At 40.4% G+C, this 26,091-nt stretch overlaps 1 protein-coding gene across 1 annotated transcript in view; it reads right to left on the bottom strand.

Annotated features, from left to right (window-relative positions):
* The window catches only part of LOC103918523 (chromosome unknown open reading frame, human C10orf90), a 74,103-nt gene that overhangs the window by 9,986 nt on the left and 38,026 nt on the right, over nucleotides 1–26,091 (bottom strand). Inside the window, exons 2-6 of the mRNA XM_009325860.1 lie at nucleotides 25,012–25,106; nucleotides 21,661–22,744; nucleotides 7,139–7,429; nucleotides 4,903–5,096; nucleotides 3,728–3,926 (exon numbers count right to left, since the gene is read on the bottom strand). Of these exons, the coding sequence (XP_009324135.1) occupies nucleotides 3,728–3,926; nucleotides 4,903–5,096; nucleotides 7,139–7,429; nucleotides 21,661–22,744; nucleotides 25,012–25,106 (1,863 nt within the window). The remainder of the gene's footprint in view (nucleotides 1–3,727; nucleotides 3,927–4,902; nucleotides 5,097–7,138; nucleotides 7,430–21,660; nucleotides 22,745–25,011; nucleotides 25,107–26,091) is intronic.

Genomic DNA, 26,091 nt, shown 5'->3' with positions numbered 1-26,091 from the left:
CATCCTTAGGGTCACTGTGTCGGGGTCAGTGGAAATTAAACTCATCAGCCAACCTGCTCTTACAAAAAAGACCACTGGAAAATGTATGAGGGTGTGCTGGCAATGAGCCCTATGAACCTCAGAGCCATAAAGACCTCTACCTCCACAAATCCCAAAGACATCAGGAAAGAGAAAAAACAAGACAGGAGGAAACTATCAGACTGAAAAAACCAACCACAAGGTCACACCCTGAAGCCTAGAGGTGCCATCAATACAATGCTGTATACTTAAGCAAGTTTCCAGGTCATCATTGTACCCTCCTGGGTTCTTAATTTCAAATGTTGTTTCAATGTGTGTTGCTGTGAAAGAGCAGCCAGCTTCCCGAGACCCAGAAACCTGCGGGCGGGCTGCATTTGGCAGACATTTTTTAAGACTAGCAGGGAGAACAGGAGAACCAGTAGTACTAGTACCAAATAAAATACCAATGGCTATGGGAATGTGGCAAAGCAACTGCCCTGCATGCACAGAAGTGTTTGCTGCCCAGTTCCCCTGACTTCTAATGATGGCTGAGGTCTAATATCTGTTTTGGCCTTTATAAGTGACTGCAACAGACATAGGCTTCCAGATGACTACAGGAATGTATCCCCACCATAGGGAGGATAGAGGGCAGGTCTGTGCCCTCTGCTGCTCTCCAGTGCAACCCAGGCAACGGGACCATACCCTAGAAAGCAATGGGTTTGATAACACAACATTGAGCCTCAGCCACCAGCCCCTGTCCCCAGCTTTGGTGTCACAGTCAGCTGCTCCTGGACCATGACCAACTCACAACCAGGTGTAGCCAGAGATGGAGGTGGCATTCATGACTTTCTATGTTTGTACCTACAGACAAACCTTAGGATATTTTTCCTTTTTCAGGCACTTTGTGCACTGCATAAATCTCAAGCTCTCTACCACTTGAAAAGCTGGGTTTGAAATACAGTCAGGGATGAACCCGCCACATTTCCCTTGCTCAGCCAGCTTTGGCTGGCAGGCAGCTTTTGGTGTCATCTGTGCACGGATGTGGTACATGAGCAGCCTGGGAGCTCTCTTTGGGAGGGGTACAGTCTTATTACACCCATAAAAATGAGACACTGCTGCCAAGGGAGGAGGTGCTGCTCTCCTCCCTCACCATCTCCCTCCCTCTCACCTCCCCTGCGCCAGCTCATCCGATCGCAACACTGTTTGACGAGCTGGATGAGTCGTTTGATCTGATAAAAACTCAAAGAGGGAATCCTAATTTAACAAAAAAAAAAAAAAAAGAAGCTCCAGCTAGATCCAACTGAAATATGGGGGCACGGATGGGCCACGCACAGCGACAGAGCAGGCAGTGATGCTGCTGCTTGTGCCCACAGCCTCCCTTGCACCAGGTTATAATGTGAAATGGCATCCTCAGATCACTGGGATTTTGATGCCCACTTCCCATCTCAGTAAATGAAACTGTGCTTGCATCCCCTACCTGGACTACAGCTGCATTTTAATTTCATTTTACTTTTGTTTTCTAAAACATGAGACAAAGTCCTTCCTTGCTTTAAAAGCACATTTTACATGCTAAAATGGCTTTTCCAGAGATTACAGAATAATGATGACAACAAATGATAACTTCTCTTCCTTCTAGCTGTGGGGGCAGGCAGAAGGGAAGGAGAAGGCTGTGACCCTGGTGTCATCAGCAGAGACATCAGAAGGATACAGGCAGCCAGTGCCCTTGGTGAGCATGAGGGGAAAGCCCTTGTCTCTTCTGCAAGAGGGGTTGCCACTAGAAAAGTTTGGGAGCATCTGCAGGAAACAAAGATCCCCCACTCTGGGACTCATTAATGATAATAATCCTTCTACACAATAGCATTCACCAGGAGAAGTCCTAAAATACCAATTGTCAGGACTCAGAGCAAATTAAATATGCACAGTACACTCCTACACAGCCCTCTGAACTGCAGCCTACACACTTGTGCTTTATCAGGAATCTAGGATTTCCGATATTAATTACAGTTATGCTTAAATAACAGACATGTGACACTTCTGTAATTATAAAAATATTAAGATCTCACAAACAGAAAATTACATGTGGCTACATGAAGGCAGATGAGTTACAGAAACTAAAGATTCTCTTTAGACAAATTTATTTTTAATGACCAACTACTGAAAGAGGGAAATAGTAATTTACTTGAATAATTAATGAATATATTTCAATATTATGCTTTTATTACTCATTAATCAAGCATAAAAATTAATCTTTAATTATAGTTTAAGGAGTAATAGGTTTAACCTTTCCTTTTTTTTGTTTCGTAAAGTATTTGCAGAGTGGTTTGGGAGACTTTCAAAGATGACCAAACAAAGGGGGAGATATTTGCCACTTCTTCTAAGATATATGACAAACTCCTGGCCTGTGCCACTGCCTGCTGGGAGGGCTCGCTGGTGCTGCCGCAGAGCCCCCAACACTGCGGGGCAGCGCAGCCCTAAGAGATCTGAACCCAAGTAAATTAACTGGGATAATTGAAGCGGTGAATGAATTTTATCGACTCTTTAAAATTTAATTCATGCTTTGTGCTTTGTTTATTTATGCTTATTTAGCTCTTACTATAAAAACCCCTTACGTATCTGATGTAAGCTAGACTCCGTCATACCACAACAAACGGCACAGATGTAGAGGTGGAAGTTGGTACTCTCCAATGCAAAGCATGCCAAGAGCCCCAAGATGGGGACTGTGCCCAGCCTTCCTGCACCCAGGCTCATTCCCCAGGGAGCAAAAAACTTACATGTGTTTCCCAGTGTTGAGGACATCAAAGATTTTCTTTCCTGCTTCCTCCAGGTGACCCATCTGGTTGTTTAATGTTTTCAATTGATTTACTTTTCAATAGAATAATGTGGCTTCAAACAGCCACAGATTTAAAACCAAAATGTAAAGAGGAATGCCAATCAATCAAATCAATCTTTTTCTTTAGTCAACTGAATTAAGTAACAACCAGATGGCAATTGAAAAAAAAAAAAAGAAAAGAAAAACAAAAATAATTTGTTCAACATCTCGCGCCTAAATAATATTTACAGAGGTGCTATTGGGAGGGAGCTGCAAGGGAGCTTCTCAGAGAGAACTGTTTTACTCGCTGTATGTTGAGTCTGTTTACCACTAGGGTAATAGAACAACCTAATCAACTTGAATTAGGAAATCACAGAGTTTACATGCATTGAGTTAGCAACCTTGCATACAGCTACTGGGCAGACAAGCATTCTTTCACAGCTAACTCACTGCTGAGGGCTTCATGAGTCAAATGGCAAGTCCACACCTGAAGCTGCTGAGACCAGATTGGGACTCCTACTCCCAAATCCAACCTGTCCCCCTACCTGTCACTTCTCTCCCCAAACTGGTCTTTCTGTGAGCTGTGAGAGGTATGAAATGCCATTTGTTGCTATCAACTGTACAACTAGCAGCAACTTGCATCATGCTGAAGAACACGACTGCATGTGACTGACAAAAAGTCCCCAGGGAAGTCTCATTCTGCTGCCACAGACCACAGAAAACACCTCATCCCCACTAACCCACCTCTGTGCTTCAGAGGCTTTCTGCTTTGAGCATTGAGACAGATGCTGGGGCGCTGGTGGGGTGAAACAGGAGCAGCGGATCTCATGTTTTTTTCACAAAGTTAATACGGAAATACTATACACGTGGCAAGATTTCAAAGACGGCTACAGACCTGTTGCTGGTCACAATTCAACTTACCACTGAGTGGGTGAGGAATGGTGTATTGCTTTTTTTTGCTTGAAGTGGATGTTGAGGAAAGCTTGCGAACGAGCGCTCCTTGGTTGCTTGCAAGAGCATCGCTCTGCTGGGCTTTCCTCAGCTGGACCATATGTTCAAGTCTCTTCAGCCTTTCTTGTGAACGAGAAATGAACTGAGGCTTATGGATTTCTAGTGCTTCCTAAATGAAACACAGAAACCACTTCATTTATAAAAAAAAGGGGGGGAAAGAAAAAAATGTGACATGCATCTAACTGGGTTCAGTAAGAGATTATCAATGAAAATGATTGCTTGTCTGTATGAAAGTTAGCAAACTGCCTTCCTGTCTGTCTTTACTTCCTTTTACTGTTAGAAAGCTGCCGTGGTGTGAAATTCCCAGATCAGGAAAAGGAAAATATTTCTGAAAAAAACCCCAACTTTAAGAAAACACCTCCAAAAGATTTTGAATTACATATTTTTATAAGTTTTTCAAATTCAAGTTCTTAATGTTTTGCTTATTTCCTTGTCTCACCCCATTGCTGAAGCAGCTTGTCACTGACAGTTCGCAAACTTTCCTGTTTATTTAGACTGTCATGCAGATCTATTCATGCATGATCCCAAAAGAAAACGCTTTCCAGTCAAAGGCTGCTTCAACATTTAGGAATGTCTTAGAACAGAAGACAGGAGCAGAGATTGGTCTGCAACACGCGCCGGAGAAGAAGGCAGGAAAGCACGTCTGCTGCTGGGGCTTGGTATCAACCTGGGGTCATGTCCATACCTACAGCTGCCAGTCGAGGTACTGGATGCCGTGCACATTTGGGAAGTTGACAGCTTTGAGGTACAATTTCAAAAGTGTTTTTGGGAAATTTGTAAATCCCCAAACTTTTACCATGTTCCTCGACAGGAATGGCAGGTGGGGCTTAGAATAGGGAGCTTTTACAACCAGACAGCCAAGCAAGTCTTGGCAGCTTATGCAAACTACCAGAGCTTCACTAGAAAGGAGAAAAATCAAGGAAATGCAAACTTCTGCCCTCAGCCACCTCCCAGGAAGCAAACCCTATTGATGAAAAAAAAAAAGAAAAAGGAAAAAAAAACAGAAAAAAGAAAAAATAATAAAATAATAATAACAACAAAAAATCAATCCCCGTATTATCAACAACAACAAATTGATATTTTACCCGCAGCGTCTGTGGGGCTGGTGGAGTTTTCTCAGGCTCAGAGACGGTTTCTGGCCGGGTGAGCATGTCGTTTTTCTCACAAGTAACATCTGGCAGGCGAGCTGTGGATAGTGTTACCCTGCTGGCTTGCTCCTGCTTGTCCTCCTCCTTACACTCCTTTATTTTGTCACGTGAACCACAGAATTCATAATCACCTTCGAGAGATTTAAAAGTTCATTAAGAGTGCATGGTTAATTTTTTATTGGGTTCTCCACCTCATTAGACATAGAGGGCAATTTCTGAAATAAGAATGCCAAGGTATTATTAATAGGCCTCATTAAGCAGAATAGATCAAATCTAATCATAGGTGCTACTCACTACCCTGTGACACCCAGAGTATCTTTCACATTAAGCCAGACATCACATCGAAGCGTAATTAAACCGCTTGGATGCTTAGCTCTGTTTGGTGGCATTCGCCTCCCAGAAGCAAGACACTTCTGTAACACAGATGCATCATGGAAAGCAAAGGATATCGTGCTGCGACTTGCAGTTTGAGTCCATTTCAATTTATTGCACGCATTGTAGGAAATAACATATTGTTATGGACCTTAATCACATAGCATTTCTCTTTGACCATACTGAGACTTTCATAAACACTACTCTTGTTTTTTTCTTTGCTGATAATAAGGTTTGCTTTCTACCATTTCTGTATATTCATTAGTCAGTGGAAAGACTCCATGGAAAAAAAATAAACAAAAGGTTAATATGCATTATAGCATATTATTATGAAAGCTGTCAATTCACAAAGTCCTCCATTGAGAAAAAAAGATTATTTTCTACACTTATAATTATGCTTTAATGCTCTGTGACTCATACTCCCTGCACAAATTAGGACCAAAAGAGGCTATGTGCTCAAAAATCAGAGTTGACAAGATTCTCATTTAGAGGACAGAATTAATCCAAAATAACAACGGAACTTCGAAAGAGCTCCATATGAACTATTTTGAAAAGTCACACTGGAGTACTTCTTCCTTGCCAAATAATTTGATTTCTAGAACTAAATATCTGGGAATAAAGCCCATTACTGTTTTATTTAAATTTTTGGTTACAATAAACTTAAAATATTTTCCTCTTTATGACATATTGTACATATTATATTGTACTTAAAAAAATACTAAAATTATCTGTGTTGGGTACATTTGCCTTATAAAAGCCTGAACTGTATTTCTAGTACTGTTCTTGTTAACATTTTGGAAAAAATCTTGAAACCTGTGAACATGAAATTAAACTCCTTGATAAGCCTGGTTTACAGAGGTGTCGATTAACTTTATCTTTGATAGATCTCTGGATGCTTCACTTTTGTAAAACTAAGTCACTTCCAGTTAGTGAAATGGCATGATTTAACTTCAGGCACTGAAAGCGGAACGTAGGCTTCTCTCATCTAAACGGGTGTTGTATTCAGTAGCTTTATAGTCAATAATGAAAAAGTTTTGCCTACCTGCCTACAAAAAATCTGTGAGAAAAAACACTGTAAGAAAAAAGGCTATATGACCATTATAGCATTTTTAAGGTATTCTTGGAGTTAATTTCTCAAAGACCTATTGATACTAAGGCCAAATTATTCTACAGTATATCTTAGTGGTCTCCTGCAAAAATACATTATGCATGAATACAGCTGTTTGTGTCATCTCCATTTTAGCTATTTGAACAAGTGTTGGAATTAAGACATCCAAACAGGTGCTGAACTAGAAAAAATTACGTTTTACATGCTGAAACCTTGTTGATAATCAATTGTTAAAACTTTTTTCTTTTTTTTTTCTTCATGATAATCTCTCCAAACGAAGTATTTCGTGCTATACCTGTGCACCACATAGTTCAGGCTGTCGTGTCAAAAAAAAAAAAAGACTGCAGAAGTGAAAGAAAGGTATCAAAACAAGGTTGTAAAAATAACACTTCTGGTGTTTCTTGGTTGGACTGGGACTGCTTGACTCGGCAATTTTAATGCTTTTTCAAGATTTTCTTGAATCTACTTACAAAGTAAGCCTATCTTTCTCATTTTAATCTTGCTTTCTATTAACCATAGCAATGTATACAGTCAGATTAGTTGATTGATCTCTCACCATATGACTCATACTCAGCACTTAAAGCTGGGCAAAAATGGAGTGACTTTCCATTATTTCACTTTTTTCTTTGAGGCTGATCTCATCTTATTATTGAAACCATATTCCTAACAACCACAGTAGGATTTGTACCTTACTTTTTAGGAGCTGGTTTTGCCTGTGAACATTTTCTTCCAAGAGGATTCTTGATGAAGCTTTTCTATTGCACATACTATTGGAGACAGACATTTTTGGTTTCAGGACGCCCTGTGCTTGGATCTCTTTGGATTTGGAGGTGCCTTTGGAGGGATGTCTCTTTTTTGACGAGCCATCAGTAACAGCAGCGATTGCCTTTCTGGATGCTGTATCTGGAAGAGAGCCAGAGGCTGTTGTGCTGCTCCTGCCCGTGGTGCATTGATTCTTCTTGCTTCCTGACAGCATTTGTGTTCCTGTGAAAAACAGAAAAAACAACCCCAAATTCTATAACATGGGAACATTTTTCTTCTCAGCCCTCTAGTCCTCATAGTTTTTATTTCCTGCAAAACTGCTTTCTGTCGTATATTTTAAAAGTTGTAACTGATACAAATTTTATCATGACTGCCATGCAGCTGTACTGCAACAAAACATTACCAATAGAAATAATCACAGCGGATACACTTCATAAAAATAAACTGCCTTTCTAAATAATTTAGATACACTCTGATGGGCAGCGTGGAAGGAGTCAAGATACCTCTGACAAAAAGGTATGCTATGTGACTTTCTCTTGTTTCTTATTCACTTGAGAGGAACATTTTAGATTGGTTAAACCTGATCAAAATTATAGTTATGGATCCAATGGTGGCTATGATGAAAACTGAGGTCCAAGTGGTTTCGGTATCAGGGTTTTAACCTCTCTATAGTGGAGTGGCTGCCTCAGAAGCATCAGCCGTCTCCAACATTTTTAGTGCCCTGTTCTACCTCTGTGCAAAGCCACAGCAGGAACCAGCAGTAAAAAGGTCTGATTTGTACAAGATATGCTTTCCCCTGAAATTGTTTTGATGAGAAGGATGTTGCACAGCAGCTACAACTGCAGAACCCTGCTATGTCAGAAGCAATAGAGTTAGTCGGGTGAGCTCTGTGCCATACAAACCTTGAAAGACGATTCAAGCTGGTCACCACTGCTGCCAGCAAAACCCTAGAAAATTGAGAGTGTGGGCATATAAGCACACAGATATGTCCATTTTCCAAGGTGCATTTTAGGCAAAGTTTTGGAGGGAGAAGAAATAGAATAGAAAAAAAAAATCAGGAAATGAAATCCAAAGAATTAGGGACAACGTGGAAAGGGCATCAGAATCAACAAGGGGGGAAGAAAGAAGGTGCCGATGGGAACTATTTTGTGTCCCTATAAACCACTCAGTAGTGGTCCCTGGTAGGCAGGCACCCACACAGCCATGCACGCAGCATGACTCTGCTCTTCTTTTTTAATAACGTGCATAAATTTTCTATTGGCAGTCCTAGTCACAGGCTGACTTGAGACCTAAAGATTTATGTAGATGGAAATGACCAATAGCTATTAAAAAATTGGTGAAAGGCGGCAACTGAGAGATTTGGGAGGTACGAGGGGAAAAAAAAAAAACCCAACTGGTTTCAGACCTAACCATAAAACCAAACAAACCAGGCAGGGATTGTCTCATTCTCTGTTGTGGACATAACACATTTAATAAACTACAGGTGCTTCATGACAAACACTTTTTTAAAAGCAGCCACGTAATTCTTTTCTCTGCTGATTCATTCTCAGCAGCTGCCCCTCTCCAAACGCTTCTTTCCAATGTCTTGGTTGAGGACAGAGGGAAGATTAGAAGTGTTTTTCTTTCATCCAATCCACAAGGAAGGATGAAATGCCACATCATGTTAGACGCTTCCTTATCTCAGAGTCATTAAGTAAAATTAGATCCTGCAGTGCAGCGCGGGAAGTTTTCAATTCACTTTCCCAGTCCTTAATCCACTTGCAATAGATGAGAAATATTCTTTGCCACAAAATGATGGTCTCCTACACATTTTAGTGATCTGAATGGCTCGTGTTTCTTTTCAGTCACCCTGTATTTCTGGGGAAATCAAAGACATTAAGGTACAGCAGCTATTCCCTTACCATGCGGATCAGAAAACTTTTAACATGTTTCTTTCTGTAAACTCAACTGCCCATACAGGGAGAAGGAGTCAACTTCTCAGGGGATTCTCTAGTGAGGGATCCCTGAAGATCAGCATAGACAGAAAAAAAAACTTTTTTCTAATTAAATTCATTGAGATAAACGCTGTCCTAAGCAATTTCACAGCTATACAGAAAATCTGGTCAAAGGAAGGAAGTGCACACAGAGCTCCCAAATTCTAGGCTAGCATCCAAGCTCTCCCTCTTCTCTCTGGTATAACTTGCTTTTCACACATTGCAAATATTTGCCTTATCTTTTGTCAAAACTTAGCTCTCTTCTCAGGTGAAAATAGTTTTGATGCAAATACTCTCAACAAACTGGATAGACTCAATTCTGTGCATACGCTCAGTTGGAGCTCATGCATATACAGTGATCTGTTCCTCCATTCCCTGACCGATCCCGTACCTGCAGTTACACACTGTGTTTCTACAAATGTTTTATGACATATAAAGGGAAGAAACATCAGGACAGATTAATGGGGTCATGGGCATCAAAGAGTGTTTGTGGGAAGAGGTAGAAACAGGCAGCACAGTAGAAGATGAAGAAAGCAGCAGGTAGCATTAAGTAACTGCAGAGAGGCAGAGAAGGAAGTCTTTTCACAAAGGCAGCCAAGATATTAGAAGGATAGAGGGGAGAAAAAAAAGAAGGCAGCTAAGCCACAGAATGAACTTGAATGGAAAACAGATTATGTCTCTAAATCATCTTTTGAATTAAAACAGTTTATGGCCAGTAGAAAGCAGAGAGGAGAAGAAAAGAAAGTGGAAAGGAGAAAAGAGTTTCTATTCATCCAAGGCAGCATCACAGTAGGACATAATTTGCCTTCATGTCAAGAAACAATCTGTGCAACAAATGTCAGTGTTGTGAAGCCAAACAGCTTCTTCACTGAGACTGTCAGACCACTCAAACCACTGTTGTGTCCCCAGGGGAGGCTGTTTGCTTGGCTGGGCATTGGTATCCAAAACTGCAGCACGAGTCGTCAGGGTGGTGAAAATGGGCTGCAAGGTAGCAAAATAAAACAGCGGAGACCAGGGTGAGCGAAGGAGTTGTCACATCTCTCCTCTCTAACATCTTAGGATATGGATCTGAACAAAAGAAAGAAGAGTTGCCTAGAGTATTTACACTCCATTTACTCCTAACTACCAAACTAGCTATTTGTGGGTATTGGCTTCCAAGTGTAAGTACAGTAACCTTCAAGAACTGAGAATTAAGCCCCACGTATTTTCTTACATATAGTGCAAATGGAGACAGCCTTCCCTTCTGCACTGCACCCCTTCCCAGCTGAAAGAAATGCCACAGTGGCATTCTGTCCGTAAGGTCTGGGGATTCCCCCAAAGATGTGGATTGGAGAGAAAGGAAAGAAAGGCATGAACAAAACTAGGAATGGGGTCTAAAATGAACAAAAAGATGATGGCTGCTTCTTAGCATTTTATGACAACAAAAGGATGTCTAAGAAAGAATTTAAAAAAGCAAGATTCCTTAGGAAATTCAGGTATAAAAACACTGCATCCTTCTGCATGAAAAGTGTCTTCCTTAGATCTTGTACTAATATTATAACTAAATCTTAATCCTTATTAGATTCACAGTATGATGGGGATTTTTTTTTTCTAGTTAATTAAGGCAATAAGAAAAGGTGCGCCTTGTTCTTGTCTAACATCGAAGGCAATCAGAATAATAACGAGCCAATTTGGTAAATTCTTTCCTCTAACTCCCTCTTGAATTAACCTTTCAATTCAAAAGGTACACCCAGGCACAGTCAATCCCCAGGAAAACACAGCAAAGCAAAACAGACATGGTCTCCAAAGATCAACTGCCTCATCCTCAAAGCAGCTGTCAATTACTTTCACTAACAAATGCAGATGCAAATGATATTTTTAAAAAAAAGAAAAAGGCAAAGGTACTTAAAGGTAAGATCACAGAGTTTCACTCTGTACATTCTGGATCCATTTTTAATATACTGTGTGGGGAATTAGGGCTGTTACTCTCATTAAGACTATCTGGAATTGTATATCTAAATCCCCACGCACCAAACTTGAAATATATATGCCCCTCTGAGAATAGCTAGAATTGCAACTGGATGACTAGCAATATATGTTTTTTCTATTATCCCAGCTGAAGAAAGACTTTAAAACTAATGAACAGAGACATGCAAGTGTAATGCTTTGGGAGATACAGGAGAACAAAACTCGAAGAAACAGAAAGCGGAATGACTCTGTTAATAAAATTCAGCAAATATAGATCCTAGTTGTAAAAGCTCAGCTGCTTATAGGAGAAAAAGGAACAAAATCATAATTACATTCAGAGAAAAGTCATTTTTGCCCAATGCAAGAAAGAAAAAGACAACAGTTCTATTTTTAAATAATGACTTAGTGAAAACCATATGATATTGGAGGAGTTAAAAATATTCTGTAAAAGCAAGGGTAGGTTTTCAAAAGCTTTTTTTTTTTAAAGAATCCTTGATCTCTGAGTAAAGAGTATATTGTTTTACTGTAAAGTATCTTTTTACACTTTCTTCCCTCTCCCTTCAGGGGGTTTTGCTAACAGGAAGCGACCCTGCATTACAACAGGTTAAACTTGCCTTTCTTTGAAACATGGACAATTCAGGCAAATGTACCCTTTTCCATTGTTACTACTTTTTTTTTCTTTTCATTTTACAGCGGGATAATGCAGCTTTTCATACTTTCATATAACACTCTTCCTAACATTTCAGTGTGGATTTTTGACAATTTATGACAAAGTGCCTCTTTGAAATTGGCCAAAGCTCATTTTAACAGACACAGTGCTACAAATCCTCCACGACCACCAAGCAAGCCTGACAAGAGGCGGCCGGGGAAGGAGACACACAGCGTTGATTCACTGTGTGTCATTAATGAGATCAGACATCACCACTGTAGGTAGGCTTTACATTACAGACCACCTGCTGTTGTTTTTTTTTTAATTTAATAAAAGCCCCATGCCCTGGCATGCTGAGCTCTCCCAGACCTCCGTGATGGGAGCTGACGTTGCCAATACCCCAAGCAGAGAGGAGCAGCAATTAATGTTCCTTAAATGTAAGAAACTTCTACCTTCTTCAAGACTTAGATTTAGACCCAGGCATATGTAGGCGTAGGTTGAACAGAGCCCACACGTGCCTCAAGCAGGCAAGCAGTGATCTGTAATCCAACCGAATACTCCAGCCTCCTGATGACAAAGACTGATGACTCAATTCCTATCATGAATCAAGTATTACCCCTGCTAAGCCATACAATCTTAGATATAAGTAAACAGACCACATCATCTCAACAGCCTGCTAACACAGAAAAATGGAAACATTGAGAGCAATGACAATATTATTAGTTATTTCAGTGTGTGTCAAGGGATGGAAGATAGGACGGATAATTTATTCTTCAGATCACTGCCGAGGAAAAGACATCACTTTTAATCGGTCAACAAGCTGCAGTCAGCAAGGAGTACAACAAAATTCAGACATTTTTACTAAAATTTCTGCTGACCAGCAGAGAGACCTATGTCCCTAGCTGCCTTTTGATGTTTGTCAAGTTACTCGTTTGCAAGAGGCAGTGTCAGATGCTGTTCAGCATTAGCATCCATGGAAACTATCCGAATTGCAAAAAATCCTGACAGTAATGTAGCTCTGCCCATGCTCCCTAATCAAAATGTAATGCTTAATGAGGTCTTGGATTTACCTTTCAGTAAAAACCTGGGGCTGGATCCTGAGAAAGAGGGCTGGGCCACATCCTCAGCTCCATTCCCAGAATTGTCAAGACCCAAAGTCAAGGCAACTTTGCAAGCTTGGACGGAGATAATCAGCCAGACTGTTACTCCCGATGAACATGTCATTGTACCTTTACTAATCCTTCTTCAAACAGCCCTGCCTCGTGAGGATAAGGCTTAATTATCTCAGCTATATCAATAACACCTCAAGCTAAAAGTCTAGATTAAAAAATTACCTCTAACAAAATAGGTTGGGTTTTTTTCTAGTTACTCTTATGTTTGTTTTGTTTTTTTTTTTTAAAATGACGTTGACAGCTGTGGATACATTTCTCAGAAGCAAGATGCTTTCTTTTTGCAAAAGCTAATATTTGACTGTAGAAAGTTGTAATCTTTTAAAAGAGAAGGCTTATCAAGTGTACCTAAAAGCTATTAGGCTTCAAACCTATAATCAGTCCGAAGTAGGAAGAGCCTCTTGATGTCAAGAAAGAGCTTGTTTACAGAAGGCTTTTGGCAAAATTAGAGTGTACTCCAACACTTGGCTTCAGAGCAAACAATCCCATAATGCAGCTAATCAACGGCACCTAACAATAACTCTCTCTGTGGTGACTGCCAATTTATTTTCTCAAAACACTTTGCAAATAATTAAATAAGGGAACGCCGCTTATTTCAGGGAGCTAATGGGTAGCAACATGCTGCTCAGGACAGGATGTGATGCACCAACTCTGACAGTGCATGGAGAGGCTTGGTGGAACAAGGGTGTAATTTGCAATGACTGCACCAGCAAAAAGGAAACATTCCTGCCTGGCACCTGCAGGAGATCATCTTACACTCTGAATCATGAGAGTGTATTATTGCTGCAGAATATTTTAGTGGTCAGGAAATAATCTACCCACATGATTTGATTCGACTGCTTGCACCAGTGAGTTCCCGATACCCAGCTGGTCGAGAATAGCATTTGTATATTTTGCTAACATTTTTCCCTTTTACTTCCTATGTGCTGGGACAGGATAAAAGGAAAAATATTCCTTTTTCATTAAACCTTTCATTATTTGGAGGTTGATCAAGCACCTGGTAATTATTTTCTCATTGAGGATAATCAGTCTTAGATTTTAGACTCATGCCTCTTATCATCATTGTTTTTCTTGTCATGCCTTTTTGGCCATGCTATACCAAAGCCGTGTCTTTAACGAACCCAACACTCCCAGGCAACTGGTCCTTAGACTGAGAGGATCTCTGTTCTTATTGTTAAGAACCATGGAAATGGTTGAAAATACTTTGAAATTTGCTGCTGTACTTTTGAGACATACTCTCTAACATCCACGTAACAAAACCTCAGCGTTAGACATCCATGTTTGCATTTCAAAGATGTTATGCTGGAAGCTATCAGGCGCTATTGTAGTGACTCAAGGAGTAATCTGATGCAGTGTGACTTTAAAAAAAATATTCAGGATGATTCAGAACACTTAAATGGTGATTTGCAGGGTAAGAAATGGATCGACCACTTGGTATTCTCATCATGTCAAAGACACCTAGTTGTGCAGCTCTTTCTGATAATTTACCACAGCCAGACTGAGCCAAGTACTCATTTCATAGACTGCAGAAGAGTTGCTCCCAGTTTAAACCAAGTGTGAATAAGGGGAAAAGGAGGCCCTTTACTCCAGTGGTATAATGCAGTCGCTGAATCCACATAGCCCATCTCTTTCTCTTAATCATTATTTTAACGATTCTAGTATTCAGTCCTCCACTGCTTGCCCTGAATGCTGAGTGACTTGCCCCCTCCAGAGTCTTTCACTTCAAATTGTCGCATGTTTTTACCAACTCTGACAGCTCAAGATAGAAATGTCCACCCTGAACAAGATGGGAAACAGTGGAAAAATCAAACCCTTAACTTTCACATGCCAAAACAAGGAAAGCTAAACTTTAATTTGGATCTTCAGCAGACAATATGATCATCTTTGGGAAAATAATTCTAATCTATCAGTTTCACTCATAGAAATGCTGTCCATAACATCATTAACAGGGCAGACATCCTTCTGTCTTCTAGGGAAACAATGGCCTTTCTATCCAACAGGTTCATTGCTATGCCACGTATTATAAAACTGAGCCTGTAATCTGCGAAAGGCGTGCCTTCTGAACGTGGGGAGCTCCTTCAACTCCAGTCAAATAATTTTGTGGTCGTGCCCTTAAACAAGCGAAAACAAACAAACAAAAACCTCCACAACCCGCCCCATCCCCGAACAAAAAACCAACAAACCAAAAAAAACCAACCATCCTCCCAACTATCTATGGCTGCTTTTTGCCTGAAACTGCAGAAAAATTGTTAAAAAACAATTAGCTCCATAGGAAAATATGAGTGCTTTAATCACAGCCAGGGTCACTGTGACATCACAGTGCCACTGAATCACCAGTGCCGTCACTGAAACTAGCCTAGGAGCAGCTTTGGCTTACACATCCTTGAGCATCATCTCTCCCTCTTGCTTACATCTGTCACCTGTGACCCCCAATGGTAGCTATACATCCATATGACAGGGCAGAAGGCCACATCGCTCTTCTGAGTCCCATAGTTTTTCTAAATAAGTGGAGCAAGAAAGAATACCCCTCCACACTGATCCCTTGCTTCTCCTCTTACACCTGATGAACATCATCACCCCTTCCTTCATCACACCAGATGATGGGGAAACTGGCAGCAGGCATCTGAAACAAGAAGCAAAGCTCAAGAGCATGGTACTCCATAAACATAAAAGGGCCCTCCAGAGAAGAGGAGGCATCCTCCTCCTTTTAAAAAAAGCTCCGAGATAAGGAGAGGCAACTCCTATTGCCCATTGGACAGGTTGGGGTCTGTCTCGAAGGCTGGCAGCATCTTCCAGAGTCACTTGTAACTGAGGACTGCCAATTCCTCACTGAGTTTTCAACATCTGTAAGGACTATGTCCTCAATTTCTCAGCATTTCATAGAGTACATGAAGGTCACATTGCAGTATGACACAGACCCAATGACACAAAACGTCTAGACTAAGGAAAATTGACAACCTCCTCCATTTTAAATTTATACCAGATGAAGTGAAACATCAAAGGAGCTCCTTTTAATGGGCTTTTTGGCATGTGGTCCTTTGTTCTTAACAAGTCGGCACCAGCTGCTATGTCCATAATGCCAAATCAGTAACGTCCCTGGCCAGATTCTCAGCTGATGTAAATCAGTGTCATTCCTCTGAAGGCAGATATTTCTATTGGTTGACATCAGCTGAAGATTTGGCTCTTGCTTAGCAGGTGCAAGCTAAAGTAAAATCTTCTGTGCCATATTTCACATTTCTCCTGTCTTCACCATCACTACTGCTGTACACATTCTCAGGCTGGAGAGTTAATTAGCATCAGCTGTAGCTACTCAAGTTTCTATACAATAAATTCCATATTGTAAGGAACAGCTTTCATCTAATTATAACTTGTTCATGTAAATATATATATATTTACACACACACACTAATCTTGTACTCTGGGTTATTGTGTGGTGACTTTCCCATAAACAGAAGATTAGGTGAGAACACCAGATATGCCACACTCATTCATCGCAACATTTCAAATACTATTTAGTAATTGAAAGTAAATGCTATTAATAGCCTTCAGTCTTAAGATTGCCTGCATTAGCCCATCCTGATTACCATGAGCATATATTTGTTTAAAGGTGACCTACAAATATTTTCTTGATATACAAATGTCTCAAATACCAGGGGGGTTTCAATGTGTGTTTAAAATGAAAACATTCTTTTGCTTTGCAGGTAGCAGCATATCGAAATCCCACAGCACCAGCTGTTCTGATTTTACTCCAATACAAGTGTGTGTGTGTGTGTGTGTGTATATATAGTGTGTGTGTGTGTATATATAAAGAGAGAGAGACATGCACAAAAAAATTAAAATAGCTCTTGTAACAAATTAAAGTCTAGTTATTTACCCCTTAGTAAACATGCTGCTGGCTTTAGCACTTGTTAATAAAACTCTTGCTTAAGATGGAAACAGAAGCCTATAATCATCTGGGGCCATTCAACACCCCAAAAGCCCAGATCCCATCTCAGTTTTCCCCATCCGCTGTCTTGGGTTGCTTTAATTAAGTAAATTATGCTTTCAAGTCACCTGCTGTTCTCTTTGGGAAAAAGTATAAGCAACTACAATACCAGCTCTCTGATCTGTCTTGTTCACTGATTTAAATGTGTTCTTCCCCTTCTTGAGTGCTTCATTCCTGAATTCTGCAGAAGAAGGGATGCCGGCAGCGCAGCTCCCCCTGGACACCCCCAGTGCCCGGGCTGACTCCCAGTGCCTGCACTTACTGCCACCCGTGTTCACGCCCACAGTACAACCATCACCATCGTGTCATATTCACCTTCCATTGCTGATTCATGCATACCTCATAATCCTGATTTCCCTACTTGTGGGTAGTTTACATATGACTATGATTCATGAGATGCCCTTTGGTCATCTCCCCACACCCTCCTTGTGCATCCTCCGTATCTGTATCTGAACGTAGGGCTGCAGGAGCCAGCACAGCACCTACCATCCAAACCAGATTTACATTTCTCTCCACCTCAGCTGTTCTTCCTCAATAACTCTGCACAGCAGTTTTGGGCATGACAACAAAAGAAAAACAAAAGTGTAGACGTTACACACCTTGAGGTGTTAGCAGAAATTATTTCAGTTTGTAATGTAGCTGACATTTGTGAAGGTGCTCAGGCATCAAGACATTTATGATTATCTAAGCTTAAACATAAATTTGGATGTTGGCATTTATAATCTTTCATAGTAAAGTGATGATATTGTTTAATCAAGAGGTCAAAAGGAATTTAAAGTTGTCCCATTTTCTTCTCTTTGCCCCTTTTTAATAATTCAACATAGAGCCCAGTAGGTAATATATTGGAAAAGATGGATGGAAAACTAGGTATTCATGTGGAATATATTCTTCATGAAAGGTAGGTGAGAAATTAAGATTAAAAATGCTCCTATCTTCAGCAGAAACAAGACTAATCTTTTCCTTTTTAACTTACCTTGTATTTATGAGACATCAGCTACAGACAGTAAAGGAAATTGCAGCATTCACTTAAAAGCAGCGTTAGCAAGTCCTGACAGCTTGTTAAAAGCCATGACTGAAGGCAGGGTGATGCACATCGATCACCTGTGACAAGGACCTCATGGAGCTTGGCCCGGGCTTACCCTTGGTCATATCTCTGAGGTGGGTCTTGTGGCTCTCAGTGGGCCATTTCACATTAATAGGTACACATTTCTTAAGCTGCCCAAGGGATTTAAATGCTGGCCACTCATTAAAAATAAACACAATTATGTCCTACGACTCTATGTCCTCTTGCAGTTCAAGTCTGACTTCACGTGTAACATGGATTTTCCAGCACTTAGAGTCCAATTTCTTGCCAGATAATGGAAGTAAAGTACCCAAAGCAACAGAGTCAGTACAAGATACAGTCCATAGCGGTGAAATCACAAGATCATATTCCATACCTCGGATGCTATAGCATGAAATATGGCTTTGAACACTAACTGAGTCCGAGAGATTTGGATTTCTAAGTATAATTACCATCCGTGAGCATAGCCCAAGATTTACATTTCATTAATATGCCTAAAATATCCTTTTCATATGTGGCACACTGTGGAAATATATTCCTCTGGAGATTATCTGGACCAACCTAAAGCAGGGCCTTAGATTAGGTTATTCAGGTCCAGGTAAAGCCAAGTCTTGAATACTTGGATTTGAACATGAAATAGTATGAGTAATACTGTAAGTAGTCTCATCATTACTTTAGTGAAGCCACATGAAAAATTAGAAAAAGGACACTCCACAGAGGCCATGACTCAACCGGCCCTATAGGAAACAGGAAACCTGGCCCCAGTACCTGTAAAGCAGAGAACTATTTGGGTGCTCATTGCACTTCACATCCTAAGAAGGCAGCCTATACATCCTGGAAACTACATTTACAGATTTCATACAGAATAGTCTAGCCTTGCAAGTAATTTTTCTATTTTTTTTTTTCCATGGTGATGTTATTACCACTTGTATTTCTGCTGGCAGGAAGGTATTGCCTACAGCTGCAAACTAATATAAACTCAAACTTTCTGGGTCATCAGAAATGTGATGGACAAAGTGCTCTCCGCAGTTCCTTCATCCATAAGATAACTATGTTAAAGTATTAACACGGTGTCAAAAATTGTTCGCTGCCCCTTCTTTGCTAGTTCTTCCTTCTTTTTAAACATTTCATTTCACAAACATTTCATTGCATAAGCATATAGCAGTCCAAAGCTTAATGTGGATGGATTTGAGCTAGTAAACATTGGAGGAAAAAATATCTAAAAGAATTGGGAATCTGTAATGGTATAAAGGACTGTGCTGATGGGGTAGTTATTTTGCTGTGCTCATAAAGCAGCATCTTGCAATACAGGTCTTGTAATTTTGAGCTGTAGACACAGAAGTGCCACAGCAAAAAGCAGGAAGTCAACCGTGTCCCATTATAGCTTTCTTTAGATATTTAAAACTAGTTCAGGAAAAAAAGACGTATAACAGGCTGTAGGACTGTACCAGATTTGCACCAGAACAGAGTATTGGACCTAAGAGATCACGCCTCTCCCTTGCTTCACCCATTTTCAGAACTAAAGGGAACTCACTTTTTCATTTTCTCCCAGGTTAAAATCATACCAATTGCCTTTCATTTTAATGAGCAGTGTGGATGTCTCATGCATTTAACTAGGTTTCTTATGATTTGTCACATTTAATGGCTGACAGCTATGCAAGAGCTCATTACTATGGGGATCCTGGTGAGAAAGGCTGTTGTTTTGAAGCATTATTCTGGCTGTTTGTACAAATTTCACACAGGAAAGTTGTAGTAAGCTGATAAACACCTTCTTATATATTACAAAAGGCCTCATCAAGAGAAATATATATCTTTACATTCTACATTATTGCTTACACAAAAGGTGGAAGCAGTTAAAAAGATAACACTTCCCATGTTTACTTACACCTGTATTCTTGTGTACACAAATGGTGGAAATAATTTTTCAAACCCCAGTATTTCTCAGCTGGTTACCTCACTTATTTCCTCTTTTTAGTAAAACTGTGGAACCATGAGCGGTGTCCTATTTCACTTTCTAATTACTTCTAGTAAAAGTGATTCTTTCATGACCTCCACTGTATTACCAAGCCCAGGGAAGTCTCTATATTATTCGAATTCTTGTTTCTGTGGTATATCACAGAGAGACCTTAGATGGTGTTCAACTAATCCTTGAATGCATAGTACTTTCTATGGAAACTTCAGGAGGACATTGTTATTTGAAATTAGGATGGTATGCAATGAAGTCCAAAGCTGAAACACTTGATTTGCTGGTGTCAGTCAGTGGAAGGTCCTCACCAACCCTCACCCCTTTACATTTCTTCCTTGCTTTAGCACTGGTTGGCATCTTCCCTCTCCTGCTCCCCACTGTGCCGTCTCCCCTTCAACAACAGACAATCTGGATTACACTTGTAAACATGAAGAAATATTTTACCTCAGGCTTTCTTCAGCAGCCAGCCTGAGGGGTGCTTCACCCTGCAGACCCGAGTGACCTTCATTTAAGGGCCTGACTCTGGAATTACTGACACTGCCGGTTTCTCTGTGGAAAATCCTGGCTCTGTTGATAATTTTCTTTAAGGTTAAAGCAAGAAGCCTCTGAATAAAGCAGCGCCTTCTCACTGTTTGCTCCTTGATAACTGCAAGAGCAGTCCCACTGATTTCAGGCATGGGAAAGCAAGTGCAGCAGTAACAGCAAGATGCAAAGGGATGGTGCAGCCTGGGTTTTGTACCTTGTCCAGCCCATGAGACAGCACACAACTTCTCATCTTTCTCCTTTTTTCCATTTGCACACTGGGAAGATGAAGGTACAAATGAATCTTAGGAAGTAGCTTATGTTCATATACTGACCCTTAGATCAAAAAGGCCATATAAGAACAAGGTAATTGCAATTAAATGTAGCCCAAGGTCGCAGGATACATGGGGGGTAAGTTTTAACCTTAGTGTTTTTGGTAAAAACCAGACTCACTCTGACATTCTTCCCATCCATGCTCCCTTCCTGGAGAGTCAATAAACTCAGCTGTGGTTATTCAAGTGCACTGTAAAATAGCTGCTACAGCCCAGTGCAGCAGAAGTTATACCACTCTGGGCATGAAGCAATCCTCACACTACCTTTCCCTTCCCAAAGAGCAATGTTGTGAAGAAAATTTTATATTTACAAAATGCTTGGAGATATTTGAAACAAATGTGTTAAAGATTTGCCAACCATTTACCTGGAGCCATTAGTTATAAGGCCTGGGCTTATTACTATATCTTTCTAAATAAAAGCTGAAAACAATCATTTTTAATCACAAGGAACACAAAACCAAGCTCAGTGCAGCCATCTCCTTCTTAATCTCACACCTTGAAATGCAGCCCTTATACAAAGAAAGACCTAATTACTTTCAGCGGCTAAGCACTTGCATGTTGCTGGGAGAAAAAAAATAAATTGCAGTTATAAATGGTTAAAAATAGAGGTTTAATGCAGAAAACACAGGCAGAGTTTTCTCTATCATCTGACAAGCAGCATGCATCACTAGCATGGCAAATATGTTCATGGTAGTCCTGGAACTGAAAACATCTGGTTGTGCTCTGACTCACCATGCCTTTGCAGAAGCAAAGATTACTATTATCTGCTCAGATAAAATCATTGTGGTGGGTCTGTTCCAGCCTGAACCTCTGCTCCACCAGACTGAGGTTTATGGAAATTACTTACCTGCCTCATGACTTGAATTAGGAAGCTGGAGAGAAAATACAGTGTGATAGCTGCCAGATTGCTTATCATCATCTTTCTTTGTTGTTACTATGTTATTAGGTCCTCTGGGCATATCCACAAATGCTGGAGGTTCAGAGACAAAGACACTTTGCAAAGGGTATTTACTACCCAAATAGCCTTCATTTGTTGTCTCTCTATTAATTACATTATTTTCTGTTACGTCTGCACTCCAGTTTGATCTGAATGGAGTCTTGTTTTCTCCCAGGAGCTTTGTCTTAAATATCTCCTGTATTGACTCTCTATTAGCTATGCCATCTACTCCATCTGCTGTTAATCTAGACGAACTGCAATTTATATTGAAGGACAACACTGAACTATGAATTTTTTGGCATTTAATTCGAGGCTGGTCAATGCACACGTTGAGCGACTTGTCTAAATAATAGATGGTATTTGGACACTGGTGAGAAACCTGAAGGTGCACACATGAGATGAACGAAGGTGGTACTTTCTCTCTCCCATCACTGCTTTGAAGACCCACGCCATTCTCCTTGTTTCCAGCATCAAAAATCCGCTTTCGTGGCTCTTCACCTAATTGTGAGCAGGATTCAGAAATCTTTAATGGAGAGATATTTTGGTTTGTGTGGCCCCACGGAGGCCAGCGACGGAGGGCAGCAGGGACTTTGCTCGAGGTGGGAGACACGGCCTTGAGCTCTTGCACAGACCCAGCTCCACATGCTAGGTCGCTGAAGCCTGCAGGAACACGCCTGGCTGTAATAGTTATGTAGGCAAACCCCTTCTGCTGGTTTTGACATTGTTTTCCCTCTGTGATGGGAGAGTCTGATGGAGACGTGGTGTCATCTAAAGATGCCTGAATTTCTAATTTGCTGGGAAGAACTGTAAGTGCTCTATTAATGTTGACTGAACCACGGTTAGCCAAAGATTGCTTCATGTGATAAGCACTGGGCTGGGGGATCATGGACTGCATAGGCAAAGCAGGCCAATTTTCTTTTGATTTATTCGCATCAATCATCTGCAAAATGACTATCGGTGAAATCAATTTTATATTTTGTGATGACAGAGATTCCTGCAAATGAAAAGATTCAAATTATCAACATAAGCTATCACAATATATGTAACTGTTTCTCATCTACCATCTATCACACTAGGCAGTTTTGTTCGAGATTTCTTGTGAACTTTCTGTTCATCCTAACTTTTTTGTCATTTAAAAACACAGGCTCTTGAAACCAGCTCTGAATTTCCTGGGAGACTTCAATGAAAACCTTATCGCTTTGGTGCAAAAAAACCCTAAAATTAAAAATGCGTATCCTATACTATTATTTTCAGTATTTAACCCATTATCACAGCTGGGATTTGTGGCTGCTATGTTTCTTTAAAAAATGGACATGTCAAAGGCAATTGCCAGTTTCAGACTCTAAACTGCTCTTTCATGATGGTCTACTGGAATTTAAAGTGCATTAAAATCTATTATGGATCTATTATGGCCTGAAGGTCCACGTGTGCCATCACATGCTGCAGAGGACATGTGGCTACCAGGGTCATGACTGCTTTACAACCTCACCAGTTATAAGCATAGAAAAACTTCTCCATGATCCCTCCCACAAAAGTGATATAATTTCCTATAAGGGCTCCGGGTACTATTTTAATTCATTAGTTTCTTCTTGCTTATCATTACTTGGTGGCACCTATCAATGATGTAAAACCACATATGTCCAAGACTGATTGTCAGTGGCCCAGATTCATTTTTCCAACCATGACAGTAAACATCTATCTTGATAGACCATACATTACTTCACTGGATGTGATAAAGGAGGTGCTTTTACGTTAAAGCTATCTGACAAAGAGTAAACCTGAGTTTAAAATCTCCTGCTATTATTATCCACATGGCTGGTCACATAAGTCACATGCAATAAAGCATCTGGCCTAATCTCATTGCTGCTGTAAATTGGCTGATTGGATTGCTCCTGCCCTGTGTTCCTAGATCTCCTGATCCTAATAGAAAAAACCCTCACTGAATTTGCATGCAAATTCTGAGGATTAGCTCCATAATGAAGGCTCAGTCAAGTTCATTCAGGGTTTAGGTGCCATTTGCTAGCTGTACTGCTCCTGCTTGTTATGAATTCATCTCAGTCATATCTGGGCATCTAGCATCTGATAATCAATGCCAGTACTTGACAAGTATTTCACAAAACATAATAGTCTTCTTCCTCAAGGAAGACTATGTGAGTGACAGACTTGTGACCTCCCAGATGCCATGGTCATCCTTCTCAGGTCTTGGGTGCCAGAGACAGGACCCTGCACTGAAGCCCATGGGGAAAACCATTCCTATGCTCCTGTCCTCCATGCGTGGAAACAACACAGAAAATGGGCTCCTCTGTAACTCTTGTGAAGGCTGATTTGGGAACCCAAACAGGGAGAGTTAGATCAAGAGTTTATTAATGAAGTGAAATGCCAGGTAAATTTTATCAACTCTTTAAACCAGCTGTCTGTGGCTTTGACAATTCAATAATTTCACAGCCCCAGGGAAAGCATTTTCTTCCTTCTTTGTTTCTTTCATGGTTTGTAACAACATTTGCCTCATATTTTCTGCACTGCATTTACTTCTACCTACAAGTTTAAGACCTTTGCATGCCTTCCAAAACTCTCGACTTCCCTGAGACTTCTACAGGGCACCAAAGAAGAACGTTGCTTGAAATACTTTATTTTGGATGCATTTCTCATGCTCCAGTAGTTAATTTGACAGTTATGTCCTTTGTTAAGGGCTGCACAGATGGAGGCAAGTGTGCAAAGGCATGTCAAAAATGCTCCCAATTAGCTTCAAACTCATGCACCAATATTTGAAAGAATTTGCTTTTCCTTTTTCTGCTTAAGTATATGTATTATTCCCTCCTCCCAACCTTTGGCAAAGAAATGGATCTTTAAGGTTTGACCAGCTGATCCTTTGCTCATTGGGAGCTTTCAAGCTTCACTGCATCTTGTGGAAAAAAATACGCACTTACACAAAGTAATTGTGGTGAACTGAAAACCTCAGGCTTTATCTTGAGAACATCTGAGACAGAGTATACCGATATTTGGGATACCACTTGATTTAGTCTCCTGAGGTGTTTTTAACAACTTTCACACACACACACAAAACATGCAATTTTTTTCCCCCTCACCAAGAGCACATTTAATCACAACATTTAGCCATCATTTTATTTGGCTTTTCTGCTGCCTAAGCTAAGCCCAGCTGAATAAAACCAAGTCCAAATACACTGCTCAGCAATCAGCAATTGTTTTTTAAACCTGAATGCATTTTGCTGACTGCTATCTAAACATAATTTTTTTTTTTACCTCGGTAGAACTTGATTTTCTCTCTGCAGCACTCTCCCACCAAAGGCCTGTGCATGTCTTCTGACCGTCAGTGCCCCATTGCTTTTGTGTCACTCCTGGGGAAGAAACGCAGAGAAAGTAACATTATTTTCAGTGTCCTGGAGGAGATGAGTCAGAAAATGTGGTTTTAAATGGAGTGCAAGCAGGAAGGAAAGAGCTACTGTAAATGATCTGATTGCCCTGGGATCTGGTTATCAGAGAGATCCTATTTCTCCCTCTTCTCAGGAGAGGCACTTGAAACACCCCTGGGATCCTGTTGCAAAGATGTGTTTGTGGATAGTCTCAGAGTGTGTTCAGGGCTGATCCAAAGCTTGAATATCTCTGCTTTTGATTTCCGTGGCTTCAGGCATGAGTGTGGAGGAATCGGGGAAGATGGGAAATGTGGATTTCAACAAATGTCACTTCTGTGTAGTCTGCAGAATCGGGAGCACAAACGAGCACGTTAATGGGCTGGATGCTATGAGTTTGATTTCATTTGAACTAAGTCACCATCACATTTAAAGAACTACAGTAATTTTAAATCATATTCACAGATTCTATTACATCATAACTTTTCTAGTTCAGTGATAACTATTACATCAGTACATCAGTCTCTGATTTTGTCATCTTTTGTTTTCTGTGAGTGCTAGCCTGTCTACAGCTTTTTACACAGAGCTAATTTCCATATAACACAGAGCCTGGGCTGTTGCAATGATGCATTACGTCTGCTGTCAGCAGTTTTGCCAAAAATTATGTTACTTTCTATTTTGTAATAAGCATCCAAAATTAATTTTCAAAAATTCTCTATTCGGACTGAAATCTCTTGACATTACTGGCTGTTGCTTTATAGCAACAAGTCACACCACTGGTAAGACTTTTTTTTTCTTTCACTTAGACAGCCTGCCACAGAAGTTGATAATTTTTTACTAAACAGAATTTCAGTTTACGTGTAACATTATATTAACAAAGGAGTATAAATCAGCTCCACTTTATGAAGTATTCATTAAAGCATATGCACCATAGCAGGCTTCATGGCTTCATCTCCTTGGGTGCAGCTAAAGA

Source organism: Pygoscelis adeliae, unplaced genomic scaffold (genome assembly GCF_000699105.1).
Source record: "Pygoscelis adeliae isolate BGI_AS28 unplaced genomic scaffold, ASM69910v1 Scaffold4, whole genome shotgun sequence".
Taxonomy (NCBI): domain Eukaryota; kingdom Metazoa; phylum Chordata; class Aves; order Sphenisciformes; family Spheniscidae; genus Pygoscelis; species Pygoscelis adeliae.
This window is presented reverse-complemented; position numbering and strand designations above follow the sequence as displayed.